Raw genomic sequence first — 21,150 nt, forward strand, 5'->3', positions numbered from 1 at the left:
CGGGGGCTGCGGTGGAGGAGACGCTGACGGCGCCTGGCGTGCAGTGCGGCCTAGTCGGGTCAGGTCTGGTCTGGTCCGTCTGTCTGTGCCCGGGTTTGTGCTCAGTCATCGCGGCCGTGAGGGCGCTGGTCTAGTCGCTGGGTTTGTGCCCAGTCATCGCGGCGGTGTGAGCCGAGCCGGCAGCCCGAACCAGGCCTCTCTCCCACCCCCACCCACACACACCGTCCCCATGAAGGACACGACGGGGAAGCACAAGCCCAAGGAGGCGGCGGCGCTGGAGAAGGAGAAGGAGAAGGCCAAGGCCGCCGGCGGAGCCCCGGCCCCCGACGTGGAGATGAAGGACGTGTCCGCCGAGCCCGACAGCGAGCCGGCCGAGCCCGTGGAGAAGAGCCAGAAGGAGCTGGACCTGCTCACGCTGGAGGGTGGGTTAGTAACGCTGGGGGTAGACGGGCCGAGTGTGGCTCATGGCTGGGCGGGCGGGCGGGCAGTACATGGACCGACCCCGGGGCAATAAAGTCTGGTTTACACCCAAGATAGGGTCGTACAGCGTGGAAACAGGCCCTTCTCCCCAACTCATCCACACCGACCAACATGTCCCATCTACACTAGTCCCACCTGCCTGCATTTCAGATTCAGATTCAATTTAATTGTCATTGTCAGTGTACAGTACAGAGACAACGAAATGCATTAGACAACGAAATTGCTCCATATCCCTCTAAACCTGTACCCTTCTCAATGTTTCTTAAACGTTGTGATAGTCCCAGCCTCAACTACCTTCCCCCCCCGGCAGCTTGTTCCATACACCCACCACTCTTTGAGTGAAAACGTTACCCCTCAGATTCCTATTTAATTATCTGCCTCAGAGGGCAGTGGAGGCAGGTTCTCTGGATGCTTTTAAGAGAGAGCTCGATAGGGCTCTTAAAAATAGCGGAGTCAGGGCATATGAGGAGAAGGCAGGAAAGAGGTACTGATTGTGGATGATCAGCCAAGATCACATTGAATGGCAGTGCAGGCTTAAAGGGCCGAAACCTATGTCCTCGCGACCTCGATTCCGCTACTTTGGGCAAGAGACTCTGTGCGTCTGCCCGATCTATTTCTCTCATGATTTTATACACAACAAGAGTCTATAGTCCTTAAATATAGTCTGAAGAAGGGAAGATTGACACAAAAAGCTGGCTTAACTCAGCGGGTCAGGCAGCATACTTGGAGAAATGGCGATGTTTTGGGTTGAGACCCTTCTCCAGACAGAGTCAGGGGAATGAGAGATGTAGACGATACTTAGGATAAATAAATGGACATAATGGTCTATTGTTGGCTGTACGGTAGGTGATAACGAGTTATACAGCCAGTGAAACTCAACAGGACAACAGTGAAACAAGTATGATGACAAGGGAGCGGTGGAATGAGGGAATGCATGGATTCCTTGAAATTAGAGTAGTCAGCCCTCATACCACTGGGTTGTAAAAGCTACCCAAGTGAAATATGAGGTGCTGCCCCTCCAATTTGCATTTGGTCTCACTGAGAATGGAGGAGGCCTAGGTCAGAATGGGAAGGCGAGTTAAAATGCTTAGCAACTGAGAGATTGCGTAGGCCAAGGCAGACTGAGCGAATGTGTTCAGCGAAACGATCGCCCAGTCCCTGCTTGGTCTCGCCAATATATAGGAATCCACACCTCCAGAGATGCTGCATGACCCGATGAGTTAATCCAGCATTTGGTACACATAGTTGGAGAGAAGGCAGGTACAGGATACTGAGTTGGATGATCAGCCATGATCATATTGAATGGCGGTGCAGGCTCGAAGGGCCGAATGGCCTACTCCTGCACCTATTTTCTATGTTTCTATGTTTCTATGTTAGTTCTGGAGGAACTCAGCTGGTCAGACCAAAGATCTTAGAGCACTTTGGTCAGATCTTTGGGTCAGACTGAAGCTGGAACTGCTGAGTTCCTCCAGACCTTTGTGTTATGCTTGTTGTTTATTGGATTGTTTCTTGACCAAAAAGTGAAAGTTGAACAAAATGAAAGTAATCATTTTTGCAACAAATCCTATGGCCTTGCCCATTTGACAACTCTCTGTGATTTTTGTATAGTGGTGAATATAATGATTTTAAAATTTCATCCTTGGGATTTGATGTTGCTGCTTGTATTGCCATGTGTTAGTGAGTGAAGGTAAATGAGTTATCCATCCAAATTATATCATTTCCTTTCAGATGTGAGTGGTAGATCCTATTTCAAAATATTTTTCTATTACTTCCCCTAATTTAACTTACTATTTAGCAAGCAACCAAATAGCACGCAGCGAAAGCTTTTCATTGTGTCTCAGTACACGTGACAATAAACTACACTGACTAATTAGTTGAATAAAAACTCTTTGGTGTGGAGGAAATGATCATCAAAATACATATATACAATTTATATATGAGAACAAGATTCCAGTACTTGCAATCCATAATCAAATAAGAGAATGTTCACCTGATTTAATAATGGAGATATTAAGAAGATTGATTGAAACCTTCATCATCATGCTGTGTTCTAAGGATTTTTAGAAGCAGAGATGTAAGGTGGGGGAAAGGGGGATTGAGGGAGGGTCCTAAAGTTAGGTCAGGTTGTTAAATGCACAGACAGCAGTACTGAAAAAGGGCATGGCTTGAGAGGCCAGATTAGGAAGAAAGAGGAATACAACGTCTCCACGGACTCATATCTGGCATCACCATGACTTGTGTCATTCAGTCTCCACCCTGTCACATGCATTCTCTATGTTCTCACTCGCTGTTCTCTGCAAATTTAAAGTTTATCAATCTGAAATGTTTATTCTGCTTCTGTCCTTCGAAGCTGCTCGATGCTTCAGTATTTTCCATTTTTATTTCAGATTTCCTGCATTAGCACTTTGTTGTTTTTCAGGAAGAAATGGGTTGGTTACTGGAGATGGTCCAATAGTTGGAAGCAATTACAGGGTTTGGGGAGGTGCAAGGGCACAAAGGATTTTACACCCGAGGCTGATCTTCGGCACAGAGCAATGACGGTGAAATCATAAGGCAGTGACATTTAATTTCCTGTGAATTTTGGAAAACAAAGGTCCTGAATGCTAGGGATGGTGTACAATTCTGGTCGTCAAATTACAGGAAAGATGTCAACAAAATAGTGAGAGTACAGAGGAGATTTACTAGAATGTTGCGTGGGTTTCAACACCTAAAGTTACAGAGAAAGGTTGAACAAGATAGGTCTTTATTCTTTGGAGTGCAGCAGGTTGAGGGGGGGGGGGGGACTTGATAGAGGTCTTTAAAATTATGAGAGGGATAGACAGAGTTGACGTGGATAAGCTTTTTCCATTGAGAGTAGGGAAGATTCAAACAAGAGGACATGACTTGAGAATTAAGGGACAAAGGTTTAGGGGCAACATGAGGGGGAACTTCTTTACTCAGAGAGTGGTAGCTGTGTGGAATGAGCTTCCAGTGGAAGTGGTGAAGGCAGGTTCGTTTTTATCATTTAAAAATAAATTGGATAGGTATATGGACGGGAAAGGAATGGATGGTTATGGTCTGAGTGCGGGTAGATGAGACTAGGTGAGAGTAAGTGTTCGGCACGGACTAGAAGGGCCGAGATGGCCTGCTTCGTGCTGTAATTGTTATATGGTTATATGTTTTGGAATTCAAATACCTGTATAAGTGGTTAGGCTGGATTCTAAATACTAGAAGACTTAAACCCTCCCAGTAAGTACCGTGATAATCTGTTCACCGTGCGGACTACAATGATTCAAGAAGGCAGCTTGTTGCCACCTTCTGTGGAGTAACGTAGGAAAAGCAAAAATTGCACACCTTACTGGCAATAACTCTGCTCCATAAATGAGCCTCTTCGTTCTTGTTTCTGTTAGTATTTATTGCATATTTTGTGAAGAGTGCCTCCGTAGTTCTCTCCCTCTCTTACACAAAGCATACATGGCCATTCCAGGTTTCAGGCTTTTGATCTGCCTCCAGATTGGTTTGTGTAATTTTTATTCCTAAATTAGGTTTCTGAATGAATAAGTTTATTGGCCAAGTATGTACACATACAAGGAATTTACCTTGGTGCTCCGGTCGCAATGAACAACTGTAACCTCTTTTATTACAAGGGAAGATTAAAAAGTGTATGAATTTGCATTACAAATCTCTCCTATTAAACTGATTATCTTACTAGGGGTGTAATCGGTTAGAGTTGTTCGAAATTATTAAAGAGTAAAGGAAAGTGAAGAACTCCAGAGAATAATGACCTCTGGATGAGGCAGTGATTTTGAAAATGCGCTCCAGGGCAAAGTCCACATTTGCAGGAGTGGAGATGGAGAGAGACTTGCAGTGGGTGTCTTTTGGGTGTCTTGTATGCTACGATGCCACATACTGAATAGTTTATGACATTGCTCTTGATGTGTTTTTTTTACACGTGATGTTTTACACTTGAAGTCCAAGAGTCAAAAGTGTTTTATTGCCATATGTCTCAAAACGGAACCATGTAATTCTTGCAGCAGCATAACAGATAGGTAAACAAATTATTACGAGATTTGACATTTTTGTACGGTTCTGTCCTGAGATGTACACAGAGTGCGTGAGATGTTCTCAAAAATGTTAGAGATGTCACACAATAAAATGGTAGAGAACTGATATCATTCTCGGTGGTTTAACTTTGATCATCTTAAGACCATTTCCTTTTTCAGATATCAGAGAGCACGTGAAGCAGATTGAGAAAGCCGTGTCCAGTAAAGAGCCACGCTTTGTGCTGCGGGTCCTCCGTACACTTCCTTCAACCTGCCGCAAATTGAACCCCACCGTCCTTTACAAGGCCATCAATGGCTTCTTTGTGTCCAGCACTTCGACGCGAGATCTCCTGCTGGCTTTCCTCGAGGAGGTTAGTGTGGATAATAAATATTATATTAGACCGAATTCATGTGAATCCAAGGAAAATATTCGGTTGAATGAGAAACTTAATCAGAGATCCAGTTGTAAGAATATCTGAGGTAGACAAAAATGCTGGAGAAACTCAGCAGGCGAGGCAGCATCTATGGAGCGAAGGAATAGGTGATGTTTTTGGGTCGAGACCCTTCTTCAGACTTCTAATAGGAGAGATTTTTAAGGCAAATTTATACACTTCTTAAACCAGTTGTAAGAATATCTGAAATAGATTCAGTATTAAACCCTTGTGCCCATTGAGCTTATTCTGCTATTCATGGCTGTAGGCATTACAGTAACTTAGCTCAAGCTAAAATGTGATTTCAGAATACTGAGTTTAATATAAATGAATGAAACAACTTTAGGATTGAGCTTTTTAAATATTCGACATGGATTAACTAATCAATTTATTGAATAAAAGAAGATTTCAGTATAGGAGTAAAGAGGTTCTTCTGCAGTTGTATAGAGCTCTGGTAAGACCACATCTGGGTTATTGTGTACAGTTTTGGTCTCCTCATTTGAGGAAGGACATCCTTGTGATTGAGGCAGTGCAGCGTAGGTTCACGAGATTGATCCTTGGTATGGCGGGACTGTCATATGAGGAAAGATTGAAAAGACTAGGCATGCATTCACTGGAGTTTAGAAGGATGAGGGGGTATCTTATAGAAACATATAAAATTATAAAAGGACTGGACAAGCTAGATGCAGGAAAAATGTTCCCAATGTTGGGCGAGTCCAGAACCAGTGGCCAAGGTCTTAGAATAAAGGGGAGGCCATTTAAGACTGAGGTGAGAAAAAACGTTTTCACCCAGAGAGTTGTGAATTTGTGGAATTCCTTGCCACAGAGGGCAGTGGAGGCCAAATCACTGGATGGATTTAAGAGAGAGTTAGATAGAGCTCTAGGGGCTAGTGGAATCAAGGGATAAGGGGAGAAGGCAGGCACGGGTTATTGATTGGGGCTGATCAACCATGATCACAATGAATGACGGTGCTGGCTCGAAGGGCCAAATGGCCTCCTCCTGCACCTTTTTTTATATGTTTCTAAACCTGAAAGCAAGTACATTTTCTGAATTATTTTGCCCTTTCCAACCATTGTGGATTGTTCTCTGGTAGATTGTCCTCACATGATAGTGATAAGTTGCAGGTTGTTGGGTTTGCCTACATGTCCTTTTGGTATAGATGCGAGAAAAGCAGTCCTGCACATTACCTTAGAACTAGAGGAGTTTTTTGAGAGTTATATAATCTATGTGATTCAACTAAATTAAAATAGCTGTGCTGAATGTTTTTAAATATTGTTCCATTTCAGCCGATGGACACCGAAGGAGATGTGCAGTTTCGTCCTCGAACTGGAAAGGCAGCCTCAATACCTCTGCTGCCTGAGGCAGAGGCTTATCTGCAGCTTTTACTCGTCATTTACTTGACAAACAACAAAAGATACACTGATGTAAGTGGATTCAATTGGAAAGATGCTTAATAGAAACATTTCAGCTGTAAACCTTCACAAAAGCAGTAAATTAAGTGTTATCTACATATAAAACACTTACATTTAATAATTTTTTTTTATTACTTTAAAAAAAAAAGAAAGCACTTTTGTTTATCTGGCATTTTTCACATCCTCCAGATTTGCCACGTGTCGTCATAGCAATTGCATTCGAAATGCACCTTTTCTGTGTCGGAAAATGTGAAAGGCATTTAGTGCGTGACCACCTCTAAAACATCAATGCAGTGAACAACTGGACAGTGCGTTTTTTCGCATTGATTGAGGAACATATGTTGGGCAGGCCACTGTCTCATGGTGTACCAAGCATTAGCGATCTCTGCCCTTCTGTAAGCTTCTAAGACCGGACTTTATACAACAGGGACTTCCAGGCTCTGTAAAAATACCACCGATGTTGTCTCTGGAAGATCATCTAAATCCACAATTACGATAAGCAAACTAATATCAGCATCTTCTCCCTGTCCAAACTTCCCAACTTTGAGGTCTTAATTATACTTGGTCAGCTCCATGAGGAAGACATGTTGTTGCATGCCTGCTACCAGATACCTGTACACTCAGGGCTCTCACTTAACTTTTTTTCTCTGTTTCCAGCCGGGCAACCTAGGCAGCTTTTTAGGTTGCCAAATGACAGTTTCGGTGGTCATTTAAGACAGTTTGCATGACGTGCGATAATGTGCTCGGGCAAAGTGCGTAGTTACCATTCGGAATTATGGTCAATGAAGCATTCACATATTATTTCTGCTTCAAATAAAGTCACAAACTAAACATATTCACCAATCAAGACATGATATATACCACAATGACATGCAGCAAAATTACAATACAGTATCTCATCTCTCTCTTTTTTCACATTGCAATGAATGCAAATTCTGTTATTTCTTTCCACTTCCAAACAAAAATGTAGTTGGATTATTCAGCGTAAGATCAACCTCGGTGAGACCAAGCACAGGCTTGGCGATCGCTTCGCACAACACCTCCACTCAGTTCGCAATAACCAACCTGATCTCCCAGTGGCTCAGCACTTCAACTCCCCCTCCCATTCCAAATCTGACCTTTCTGTCCTGGTCCTCTTCCATGGCTAGAGTGAGGCCCACCGCAAATTGGAGGAACAGCACCTCATATTTTGCTTGAGTAGTTTACATCCCAGCAGTATGAACATTGGCTTCTCCAATTTCAGGTAGTCCTTGCTTTCTCCCTCCTTCCCCTCCCATTCCCAGCTCTCCCACAGCCTACTGTCTCAGCTTCTTCCTTTCTTTTTCCCGTCCCACAGCAATGGGGGCCAGATCTCCCACAATGCAAAGGGAGGGAGAAAGTGCCCGGCGCTGACCAGTTGCCATGGCAATGCGCATGTGCAGGGCGGCACATGCGCACAACCACAGCCGATCATGTGCTGGCCGAGGTTGTGCGCATGTGCAGGGGGAGGATGTGCAGGCCGTGGCAGTGCACATGTGCAAGGTGGCTGGCCGTGCCGGTGGATGAGGAGCAGGTGGAGAGCGGGGAACCGGCGGCCCGGATACGGTTGGCGGACAGAGAGGGAGAGAGAGAGAGGGGGGGCCCGCTCACAGTTGAACAATAGGTGTCCTAGGTGCTTGCCAAGCCAGACAAAATGGCACTGCTTTTAGGTTGCCCGGCGGGACTTTAGGTTGCCATTGACACCCGGGCAACCATTAATTTCGAGCCCTGACACTATCTGATCTGATCGGATAGCACCCATTTTTTGGTACTTGTGACAGGAATAAACCTAACCCTAATTTTGATGGAAAATTCTCCTGTTAAGTGTGCTGGTATTATAACAATGTTGACATTGCTAGGTGCAAGTGTAAGATATTATCACCTTGCCGCCATACGTACACAGGTACAATGGGATGCGTGTAGAGAAAATTAAAGTGCAAAATATAGTTGTAACTCAGCGTGTAACATGACAGTTGCCAATGCTTGCAATGAGCTAGGTTAAAAATTAACATTGAACCTGTGTGAAACGTCATTAGTTCAGGCGACAGAAAGCACCGCAAAAGTTGAAATCTAGAGATGCATAAGTAACAGAGATTGGAAATTCCAGAATTCTCAGTCAACTTCAGCTAGGAAATGTAGAAACAAGGAACTGCGGATGATTGTTTACAAGAATAGACACTAAGTGCTGAGGTAACTAAGAGGATTATGCAACACCTCTGAACAACATGAATAGGTGAAGTTTTGGGACGGGATCTTTCTTCATGCCCGAAACATCACCGATTTCAACCAGGAAATCCATCTTGGTTGTGGATTCTCATGACTTGATTGTTCACCCTCACACTGGTGATACTGGAAGGCTGGAGTAACAATGGAAGTTGGCATTTTGTGTTTCTATTGCAGGCACAGAAATCCTCTGATGATCTGATGCAAAAGATTGCAGCTCTGAACCGCCGCGCTCTTGACTTGGTTGCAGCAAAATGCTATTACTACCATGCTCGTGTCTATGAATTTCTAAACAAACTTGATGCAGTAAGAAGGTGAGGGATATTTTTTCACTTAGGATCCCTGAGCAAAAGTAAAGATTTGCTGAAATTACAGTTCAGAATATTATAATGACGCAAGGATGTTTTGGGGATAGAAACATTTAGATCATTCCATGAACAGAATGCATTTGTACGTGTGCTGTGTTTGCTGATCTGGTACTCATAAGTTCATAGGTTATAGGCGCAAAATTAGACTTTCCGGACCATCAAGTGCCATTCAATGCCATTCAATCGTGGCTGATCTATCTTTTCCTCTTAGCCACATTCTCTTACATGCTTCCCTTAACCCTGACATTTAATCAGGAATCTGTCAATCTATGCCTTTAAAATACCTAATGGCTTGGCCTCCACAGCCATCTGTGGCACTGGGAATGCTACAGCTGAGCTCAAGTCACAGATAAAGAAATAAAGATTGGACCATCATACTCTAAAATGGTGTCTGCTGTATGGTTGTGAACTGCCATTTGACCCATTGAACCTCACAATAACCATCTTTTAATTAGAACTCATGAAGATCAATGATTCTGAAGCATGATGTTTTCCAAATATTATCACCCTATGTAAATGTATTGGCAGTGTTGCAAAGATGGACTGGCCTGGTGTTGGATTAATTGTGGGATTTTGAAAAACTTAATCTGAATTAAACCAAATATCCTGAAACACTAGAATGCGATTTGGCCGAGGAAGATGGGCGCCAAAAGTGTGACATGCATTGAGGCTGCAAATACAGATTATTGTAAAAGTATTTACAGACTAAAATGCTTTAGAATAATTAAATTGGATTACCGTCAAAATTGGCCTCCGTTACAGAATTCTAGGAGCCTGTTAAATAATTGATTTGACTTTTGTAGCCTTTGGACAGTATGCATTTCAAGATGCAAGAGCCATTTTGTGAGAAGTATACTTCTGATATTCCACTCCCATGCTTCTACCACTGATTGTACATTGGAGCCAATTATTATAGGTTCACAAATCAGTGCAATGTTTTTGTTTCACTCTCTCAAACACTTCCATTAATATTCGCACATCTTGTATCTCTCAGCCCCTGAGACATTAACAGACAAGACATTAACAATCAAGACGTGTAATTGTATTCTATATCTTCATATCTCCCCAATAATTAAACTAGCAGAAGTCTGTAACCCATGATATCGCAATGATGGATTAAATCTTTGACTCGCTATTTCTGTCAACCTTTGATGTTGCCAGGACTTGAGGGCCTGAGCTATCGAGAGAGGTTGGACCAGGCTAGGACTTTATCCCTTGGAGCGCCAGAGGATGTATAATATCATGAGGGGAATAGATATGGTAGATGCAGTCTTTTACCAGAGTAGGGGATTCAAGAACCAGAGAACATAGGTTTAAGGTGAGTGGAGGTGGGGAGGGGGGAGATCTAATAAGAACCTGAGAGACATCTTTTGTAAACACAGGGTGGTGGGAATATGGAATATGCCAGACGAGGTAGTTAAAACAGTCACTACAAGATTTAAAAGACGTTTGGTCAGATACATGGATAGGAAAGGTTTAGAGAGATATGGGCCTAGTGTAGACGGGGCATCTTGGTCAACAGGAGGAAGTTGGGCCGAGGGATCTGTTCCCATGCTCTACGACTCTTATATTTTGGAAGTCAATGGTAACAATGGATGCTAATGTTAGTATAAATTGGTGCCTTCTGAGGAAGGTTAAAAAGGACAAGAAAATGCTAAAAGTTGCTGTGATAGATAGGGAGGCAAGCATCTTTACTGTGGCCTTCAATGTGATTTTGTAAACTTGCAAGTAACCTGCCTGTTTTTCAGCTTCCTGCACTCACGTTTGAGGACAGCCACCCTACGCCATGATCATGACGGACAAGCCACTTTGCTGAACCTGTTGCTGAGAAACTACCTGGTGTACAATCTGTACGATCAAGCTGAGAAGCTCGTCTCTAAATCCATTTTCCCGGAACAAGCTAATAACAACGAGTGGGCGAGATACCTTTATTACACTGGTGAGACTCAGTCCAATCTTTCAGTGTGACGTACATTCTGAACAGCTATGACTCGATAAAATAAAACCATTGTAAAGACGGGAGAGAGAACTGGTATTGTGAAGAGCTGGTTCATTAAATTCCCAGTCACGACACAGCACAGATAACCCTTTTCCTTTTTGTGTATGACTCATGGTCTTTGAAACACTACCAATAAAAACTTCAATTTACCCGGTTATCCAAGAGCGCATTGCGGGTGAATAATCCTGCAGCAGTTTTGTGCGTTACACTGTGACAAAGATGTTGGCAGATCCAACAAATTAAATTAGTAAGTTAATTAGTTACTTGAAGAAACAAGCAACTGCAGATGCAGGTTTAAAAAAAAAGATTTTTTTAAGTGCTGGAGTAACTCCGTATATTGTGAAGTAAACGTGGCAGAGCTTATGTACTATCTAGGTAAGGTCTACTAAATGATTTTACCGGGTTGTGTGCAAAGCAAAGCATTTCACTGTACCCAGATGCATGTGACAATAAAGTATAATTGGATCTCTAGAGAATGTAGGTAGGTGACATTTCTGGTCCCAACCCGAAACATTACATATCCACATTCTCCAGAGACGCTGCCTGAGTTACTCCAGCACTTTGTGTCTTTTTTAATTAGTTACTTGTTGCTTTAAAATGCTGGCGATGCTGAGTTAGCACATGCTGATTTGAATAGTATTGATATTTCAAGGTATAGTTGCGAATTTTGTTTTCAGAAGGTATCACATTTATTGCTTTCAGGTCGTATTAAAGCAATTCAGTTGGAATATTCGGAGGCAAGGAGAACACTGACCAATGCTCTACGAAAGGCACCGCAGCACACTGCAGTTGGCTTCAAACAGACAGTGAGTTAAGCTTTTCTGTTTCTATAGCCTTGTCTGATTTTTTTTACATTACTATCATTTTTAAGTATTATATGCGTTTCCCTTAAATACTGTTAATCTTAACTAATGAAGTGGCTCCGTAAATGTCATGACAGAAATAATGTTGTGAGGAATGTGTATTTCATTACCAGGTTCATAAGTTGCTGATTGTTGTGGAGTTACTTTTGGGTGAGATCCCGGACAGGCTGCAGTTCCGACAACCGTCTCTCAAGAGGTCCCTGATGCCATACTTCCTGCTGACTCAGGGTATGGACTGCAAACGCAAACGCAAACATTTTACGATTCAAAGCAGATTTCAGATTTTTTTTTCCCCCCTTGGAAACCAGTCGCCCTAAAACATTGTCATGAACTAGAGGCTGGTGCGGTATGTCTTTTCTTCATTACATGTCACCTTTGTGCAAAGCAAGTCAGCAAGCTGGAGTGAATTGTTTTACACCATTCCACTGCCACAACCCCATCTCAAACCAATCCTAACCACAGTGCACTGTATGAAGGCCAAGTTATTCCAGATAACAGTGGTTAATTCACAAAACAATGATGTGGAATTAAGTGTTAAATTAGCGACTACCAGATTTTTTTCTGTTTATCTTTGTTGCCTTCATAAATAGTTGCTGTGTCATGTAAAACAGTTCCAGTTCGTGTTAACATTTAACTTGTTTAACTTACAAGATTATATTGATTTGGACCTGTGGACTGAAGTATGGACTGAAGTTTATTTCCACCTCTGTGCATGACTAGCAACAGAGAATTTGACTATTGAAAGAACTGTGGCTTTTCCTTGTCTTAAACCCACTGATTTGAAAAGTCAGTGGTTTCGAACAAGAAAGCTCAGACAGAGGCCCACTAAAATTTTCCTGCAACAATTTGTGCCTTGCCATACTGGAAAGACAATGCCAAGTGGGGATGCTTGGTCTCCTGCTATTTCGCAGAGGTGAGGAAGTGAGTTGTGGATGGGATCGTGTATGGGGGTTTGTTGGGCAGATGGTCGGTGAGAGGGAGGCAAGATAGTATAATGGGGAGCTAGGACATAGAAACATAGTTAGGGCAGGAGTAGGCCATTCGGCCCTTCGAGCCTGCACCGCCATTCAATATGATCATGGCTGATCATCCAACTCAGTATCCCGTACCTGCCTTCTCTCCATACCCTCTGATCCCCTTGGCCACAAGGGCCACATCTAACTCCCTCTTAAATATAGCCAATGAACTGGCCTCAACTACCCTCTGTGGCAGAGAGTTCCAGAGATTCACCACTCTCTGTGAATAGTTCTCCTCATCTCGAAAGGATAGGCTGTGACCCCTTGTCCTGGACTTCCCCAACATCGGGAACAATCTTCCTGCAGGAACCCCTTAAGAATTTTGTACTTTTCTATAAGATCCCCTCGCAATCTCCTAAATTCTAGAGAGTATAAACCAAGTTGATAAGACAGTCCTGACATCCCAGGAATCAGTCTGGTGAACCTGCACTCCCTCTATTAATGTCCTTCCTCAGAAGTACGCAATACTCAGGTGTGATCCCTAAGACCCTGTACAACTGCAGTAGAACGTCCCTGCTCCTATACTCAAATCCTCTTGCTATGAAAGCCAACATACCATTCGCTTTCTTTACTGCCTGCTGCACCTGCATGCCTACCTTCAATGACTGGTGTACCAGGACAGTGCGGATAATCAACAACATTGAATAGTTAGAGTAGGCACCTACCCATCTGGAGGGAATTGAAATCTATTTGAATTGAGGCAGTGGTCCAGATAAAATGGAGCCCTTTATTCCTGAAGTAGCTCTCAACCCTATCGATAATCAAGCTCTCAGCCACTTTTGGTGTTCCTTTGATCCTCGTAGGCACTGTAGAGTTTTCTGCAATGTCTTGTGAGCACTGCATCAATTTGGCATTGTTGCTAGTCTGAATAGTCTGCAGTTTGGAGCACGTTGTGTGCACAGAGAAGCTGGCAGCATTTTCAGTGTCTGCTCTAGAGGTCCATCACTTCAAGCCCTAAAGCTTGAGAACCCTTAGACTGGAGACTGTGAGAGAATAGTCTGATCGATGAAATGAACTCCTTGTATGTTTGGCCAGGATATCACAAAGATGGATCTGGAGTACAATGCAATGTGCACTGTTGGAAATAGGCCTTTTAGTACTGCTAACTTAACAGATAATAAATTCTACATCAGATGACCAACACTCAGTGCCTTCCACTGCTTGACATGTATGTTGTGCAGATATATAACACGGATTTAAACTTTGCATTGTTAACACTGAGGCTCAGTGGCACTCAGCAGTAATCCCAACAAACAACAAGCTGGGGACATGCCAAAGAAGTTTTAATTTGCCTTTTACAAGTAGCAGTAGGTCTCAAAAGCAAATTTAACGTGTTCCAAAGTTTCGATCTTGGAAACTCAAGTAACTGAATTATGTGATTGCAGGCACTGCCAATAATTTTAATTTGTTTTAATCTGGACCTAATTAAGATTGTTATTTGTTGCTCACCATTGTATCGGTAAAATAGGTTGCTGCTCATTATGCTGCAGTGTTAGACTCCTCCCCCCCCCCCCCCCCCCCCCTCACCTTACACCTCTACAAGCACCAGATCTGTTCGTTGAGTTTGGCTATTTTTCAGTTAAACAAAACGCACTGTGGAAAAAAACCCTTTATTGATTGCCTTTGCAAGTGTCCTCAGTAATAAGTTTCACTCTTCTGTCCTCTGCCCCCACCCCCTCTTCCCCTCCAGCCGTGCGCACTGGCAACTTGGCAAAGTTCAACCAGGTTTTGGAGCAGTTTGGAGAGAAGTTTCAGACTGACGGCACCTACACGCTGATCATCCGCCTGCGGCACAACGTGATCAAAACAGGTCGGTGTTCTCGTTCAAATGTTTACCTGCTGCAGCTTCTCTTGTGCCACTCCTAGGTCAGTTTATTCAGCACCAAGTCCTAAGAGCAGCCCGTCATGATCAACTAAGTCAAACTTTGTCCCAAGTTAGGTCATTTTACAATGGACTCATTTTTCTGCTGATCCTGAACTGCTGGGAATCAAGGCCACACTGAAGACCGTCATGTCTTAAGTGTTCCTCACTTGAGTTCAGGTTTTATATAAAGTGGTGCTGTCCAATATGTATAAATTATGTATTTATCCATTATGTATAACATGGTCAGTCCATGCTGATTTTTTAGCCAAAGTTATAGATGAGAATCTATGGTTGACTCCCGATGACCCTGTGAAGGGAACGGGAAAATTAGCCGGTATTCCAGATTTCTGCCTGTCCAGGTGTAATGTAACCCTGATCCTGGAAAGTCCACCTGTGACATAATACAAATATTACTGCCCACTTGGTCCTTCTACGTAATATTACTAGTCATACAAACCTGAAGAAGGGTCTCGAACTGAAACGTTGCCCATTCCTTTTATCCGGAGAAGCTGCCTGCCCCGCTGAATTTTTCCAGCATTTTGTGTCAATCTTTGGTACAAACCCAGACCCTGGTGCACATGAGACCACAGCACAGCTGCTTTAGACTTTAGAGATACAGCACATAACCAAGCCCTTCGGCCCACCAAGGCCATGCCGACCAGCGATCACCCCGTATTCTAACACTATCCTACACACTAGGGACAATTTACAATTTTACCGAAGTCAATTAACGTACAAACCTGTACATCTTTGGAGTGTGGAGGAAAAAACGGAGCATCGGAGAAAACCAGCGCGGTCACAGGAGAACGAACAAACTCCTTACAGACCGCACCCATAGTCACGATCGAACCCTAGGTCTCTGTCTCCGTAAGGCAGCAACTCTACCGCTGCGCCACTGTGCGGCCCTCTGCTTTGTGGGTGTTATATCGCCAATTTGAAGGTGTGAGAAATGGGAGGTTTATTTCAGTAAATGCATTTTCGGAGCAGAGTTGAAGGTGTTGATTATGGTACCATCAGTTTTGAAATGACCTAGTGAAAGAAAACAGCCCCTCCTCTACTTTGCTTTACAACGAATGGTTTGTTGGAGTCAATATTTCAATTTTATCAAAACCTTTCACTCAAACAGCATTTTATCATGCAACATCAAAGCATTAAGCGGCTTTTATAATGACGCAAGGTATAATTTCACAAGAAAGAGAAGTTTTTTTATATAATGCTTGTGGATGGTAATTGAGTCTCAAGCTTCTGCTCTATTCATTTTCTTTTTAATTCTGTCATATCAACTTAGTGTCTGCCTTTGCTTTTTTTTGTTCTTACAAGTTGATTTGCCATTTGATTTCTGTTCTCTACTTGTAATGGTGAGTAACTGCAGGTGCGAAGGGGAGCAAATCAATCTTCTGCTCTTGCCAGTGTCACAGTGACTCATGGGGCTATTGTCCCGGTTGCAGAACATTTGATTTTCATTTAGTTTAGTTATGTTTTCACTTTCCCCGTGACGTAAAGACAGAATCAGATTTCCTAGAAATGTGAAGAAGGATAGGCATTGCTTTGTTTAAAGTTTAGTTTAGAGATACAGCGCGGATATAGGCCCTTCGACCCACCGAGTCCATGCCGACCAGCCATCCCAGCACACTAACACTATCCTACACACACACTAGGGACAAGTTACAATTTTACCAATCCAATTGACCAACAAACCTGTACGTCTTTGGAGTCATAGAGTGATACAGTGTGGAAACATCCTTGCGGCTCAACTGCCCACACCAGCCAACAGTTACATCTACATTAGTCCCACCTGCCTGCGATTGGTCCATATCCCTCCAAACCTGTCCTGTGCTGTCTATTATGGCTTCTTAATCATTGGGATAGTCCTAGCCTCAACAACCTCCTCTGGAGAGTTTGTTCCATACTGCTGCACCCACCAACCTTTGGAAGCTTGTTCCATACACCCACCAACCTTTGTGTGAAAAAGTTACCCCTCAGATTCTATTCAATCTTTTCCCCTTCACCTTAAACCTATGTCCTCTGGTCCTCGATTCACCTACTCTGGGCAAGAAACTATGCACATCTTCCCGATCTATTCCTCTCATGATTTTATACACCTCAATAACATCACCCCTCATCCTCCTGCGTTCCAATGAATAGAGTCCCAGCCTACTCAACCTCTGCCTATAGCACAGACCCTCTAGCCCTGGCAACATCCTTGTAAATCTTCTCTACCCTTTCCAGCTTGCCAACATCTTTCCTATAACATGGTGCCCAGAACTGAACACAATACTCTAAATGCGGCTTCACCAACGTCTTATACAACATGATCTCCGAACTGTGGGTGTAAACCGGAGAAAGCCCACGCAGGTCACGGGGAGAACGTACAAACACCCTGCAGACAGACAGAACCCGGGTCACCGGCGTGTAAGGCAGCAACTCTACCGCTGCGCCATCGTGCTGCTCCTATTGCTTTAAAGTATCCAATTAAAAGAAAAAGGGTTGGCATGCATTGGAAAAGCCAGGTTAAGAAGAGGAAAACTTGGAGAGGGAAAACAGTAGATCGGAGAGTCGATCCAGGGTGTAGAAGGACACTTGGAATGGAGCATCTACTCACCAAACTAATTTCAAAGACACTCTGCTGCAAAGATTCATCCACAAGTCTGTCTCCCTCACTTTAATGCCAGTTTCTTTTTTTTTTTTTTTTTTTTTTTTTAAAGCCCTGAAATATGTAATAGATGAAAAAATATTTGAATCTTGGCCAAGCTTTCTTTTTCCCTCCCTACAGGTGTAAGGATGATTAGTTTATCTTATTCCCGCATCTCCCTCAACGACATAGCACAGAAGCTCCAGCTGGACAGCCCTGAGGATGCTGAGTTTATCGTTGCCAAGGTAATTTGAACAGGGTAGAAGTAACAAAAATAGGAAGAAAATAATTCTGGGGTGACCGGTGTCCATTAGTATCTGTGATATCTGTCCATTCATACCTGGTTTGTATGAAGGAACTGCAGATGGTGGTTTAAACTCAAGATAGACACAAGATGCTGGAGTAACTCAGTGGGACAGGCGGCATCTCCGGAGAGAAAGAATGAAGGAATACATTCATACCTGGTAATACCTGGAAATCTGGTGGAATCTACCCATTAGTGTCTGGTATCTAGTGATATCTGTCCATTCATATCCGCTGATGCCTGGAAGATAAACATAAAATGCTGGAGTAACTCGACGGATCATGCAGCCTCCGGAGAAAAAGGATAGGTGGTGTTTCGGGTCGAGACTTTATCAGACTGAGTCAGGGATGGAGAAACTAGAGGCATGGGACGGTCCAGAACAATGCAGGGCCCGCATCAATGACCAGAAAGGTGGAGCCCACAATGGTCTGTTGTTGGCTGCGGACAAGGTGATTACGAAGGAATATAGACGGTGAAATTAGCAAGAGGACTAGGGTGGGAGGGAGGGACAGTGAGAGGTGATGTCTGGTATCTGGTGGAATCTATCCATTAGTATCTGGTGATGTCTGTTGGAAAGCTGACCATCGATCCAGTTGGGATCGTGCTTAGTTGAAGACCTTGTGTGAGCAATGCTTTATTACCCAGTCACTCCCTCACCTACAGTGGCATCTTAAGAAAGATACTGCTGGCACTCGTAACTATTGCAACAAAGAGGCAGCGTTTTTAGAAGTAAAAGAGACAAGAAAAATGAATGTTTTTTTTTCCTTTTTAACCAGGCCATTCGTGACGGAGTGATCGAGGCCAGTATTAACCACGAGAGAGGATACGTACAATCCAAAGAAACCATCGATATTTATGGCACAAGGGAACCTCAGCTGGCCTTCCACCAGAGAATCTCCTTCTGTCTGGATATCCACAACATGTCTGTCAAAGTACGACAGAAATCTCAACATCTATTTTTTTTTTTTCATGAATTGAGTTTTTCAGATGAGGGGGAGGGTGGAAATCAGTTTAAGATTAAAATCAATTTCATCAGCTCATTCTCTCTGATTAGCTCTATAATTGCAAAAACAGTGCATTATCTGGTATATTCCTTCAACCACAAGTTATACAAGCACGTGTATATATCTAAGTGCATATTGACAAGGGAATCAAAGTGCATTGTGGAAAAGCATCCAAACGATGCAGTTTATAGAGGATAAACACAAAAAGCTGGAGTAACTCAGTGGGACATGCAGCATCTCTGGAGAGAAAGAATGGGTGACGTTTTGGGTCAAGACCCTTCTTCAAACTCGGATGTATTTTCTAGACTCAGCTATTAGAGAGCTAGAGGCACCTCTGACAGAGAGCAGCAGGTCTGGGTGGAGGTCAAAGTATGATGCTTCCTTTGCCTCTTGAGGCCACTGGATGTTGCCCATAGCACTCCCATCGCATCAGAATATAAAGGCAATATATAATTTCAAACCTATTATTTTCAACGTTTAGAAATCTCAACTATTCTCTTTTGATCTACAGGCAATGCGATTCCCACCCAAGTCATACAACAAAGACCTGGAATCAGCAGAGGTGAGGAATTAATTGAAGAAAATATCACCTCATTATGGGGAAGGTGTTTGAAACTTAAGTGGGAGATGAGATAATAGATCATCTGTGGAAAAGGTTGCAACTCGGGTTCCGATAATAATAATAATAATATATTTTATTGTCATTGTACATAAGTGCAACGAGATTTGGTATGCAGCTTCCATCCGATGTCATAACTTAAATAACTAATAAAATTTAGATTTAGATACTCTGAGAACATGATTTGTAAAAAGAACATTACAACAGTAAAATAGTCAAAACAGTTCAAACAGACTAAAGTGCAGATGTGTCTGTACGACGTGTCTCGCCTTAAACCTACGTCCTCTGGTTCTTGATTCCAATACTCTGGTTAAAAGACTGCATTCACTCTATCTATTCCTCTCATGATCTTAAACACCTCACATCACCCTTCAGCCTCCTACATGTCAAGGAATACTGTCCTGGCTTGCCCGACCTCTCCCGACAGTTCAGGCACACAAGACCTGGCAAAATACTCCTGAGTTCCTCCTTCAGTAGGCCCCTCAGTTCCTGAAACTCCTCTCCGGATACACTTGATCCCAGCTGCCGATGCCTGTCCCATGCCTCCTTTTAACTGTCCACTGCCTCAATTTCTCTCTTCATCCAAGCTTCCTATTTGCCTTGCCTTCGCTCTATCAGTTATATGCATGCACTTAACTCTTGTTATCACACTTTTAAAAAGTTGTAAACTATAATCATAGAGAGTCATACAGTGTGGAAACAGGCCCTTCAGCCCAAATCGCCCACACAGACCAACGTGTCCCATATACCCTGGTCCCACCTGCCTGCATTTGGCCAATATCCTATCCATGTACCTGTCTATAATTGTTTCTTAAACGTTGCAATAGTCCCTGCCTCAACTACCTCCTCTGACAGATTATTCCATATACCCACCACCCTTAGTATGAAAAAGTTACCTTAGTTCATGAATGATAGGAACAGAATTAGGCCATTCGGCCCATCAAGTCTTCTCCGCCATGCAATCATGGCTGATCTATCCCTCTAACCTAATTCGCTGGCCTTCTCCCCATAACCCCTGACACCCGTACTGATCAAGAATCTATCTAACTCTGCCGTAAAAATATCCATTGACGGTCTCCACAGCCTTCTGTGTCAATACATTCCACAGATTCACCACCCTCTGACTAAAGAAGTTCCTCCTCATCTCCTCGCTAAAGGAATATCCTTTAATACTGAGGCTATGACCTCTGGCCCTAGACTCTCCCACTAGTGGAAACTAGTTGCATAGCAATTGTACAGGACTATTGCACTATATAAAGATGAACCTATTGAATGAATTTATGCGTATACAAGGCATGTATTTCTTTAATGTCTTTCAGGAGCGGCGAGAGCGAGAACAGCAAGATCTAGAATTTGCTAAAGAGATGGCAGAGGATGATGATGATGGATTCCCATGATGCGTCGGACGTTAATTCTGAGGCATTTGAAAAACTACAAATAGTAGAGATAAATAAAACCAGAATCGTGACATTAAAATACGGTGGAAGCCCTTTAATAGACTCAAGTCTGTCAGCATGTTTGAGGTTGAGAGTGTTTATACTCTGTCCAGGTTTTACTTATATTTACCTGCTTTTATTTCTCTTCATTCACGGTTGTTTCCCTAGGAATATCTACCTTTGTCCCTTTATACCTTGTAAACAATTACATGATAAATTTATGGTCAATAAAAGTAATATCACAAACCTATGGGGTTTTTTTTTTTAACTTGTGAAAACTACCAAAACTACAAAAAAAGTGAGTTCCTGGTTGTTCTCAGTTGACAAATTAATCTAGATGCCTGAACTGTTGGTCCAAATGCGTGTTCAAAGCTCGCCACTGCAACTAGAACACTTTTTAATGACCTTTAATTAAATAAACCTGGAATTAATAAATGAGGATCTGTAATTGTGACCAT

General features: G+C 42.9%; 1 protein-coding gene across 1 annotated transcript; it reads left to right on the top strand.

Moving 5' to 3' along the window:
* The first annotated feature begins 26 nt into the window (after positions 1-26).
* Positions 27-20,938, top strand: psmd3 (proteasome 26S subunit, non-ATPase 3). The gene is made up of 12 exons (XM_055656986.1): positions 27-422; positions 4,683-4,873; positions 6,221-6,358; positions 8,765-8,901; positions 10,704-10,894; positions 11,657-11,760; positions 11,931-12,045; positions 14,524-14,643; positions 17,471-17,574; positions 18,410-18,565; positions 19,149-19,199; positions 20,576-20,938. Exons 1-12 carry the CDS (start codon positions 230-232, stop codon positions 20,651-20,653), a joined length of 1,578 nt encoding a protein of 525 aa, XP_055512961.1. The 5' UTR covers positions 27-229; the 3' UTR covers positions 20,654-20,938.
* Positions 20,939-21,150: the final 212 nt, after the last annotated feature.

The sequence above is a fragment of the Leucoraja erinacea genome, chromosome 27 (genome assembly GCF_028641065.1).
Source record: "Leucoraja erinacea ecotype New England chromosome 27, Leri_hhj_1, whole genome shotgun sequence".
In the NCBI taxonomy this organism is placed as follows: domain Eukaryota; kingdom Metazoa; phylum Chordata; class Chondrichthyes; order Rajiformes; family Rajidae; genus Leucoraja; species Leucoraja erinaceus.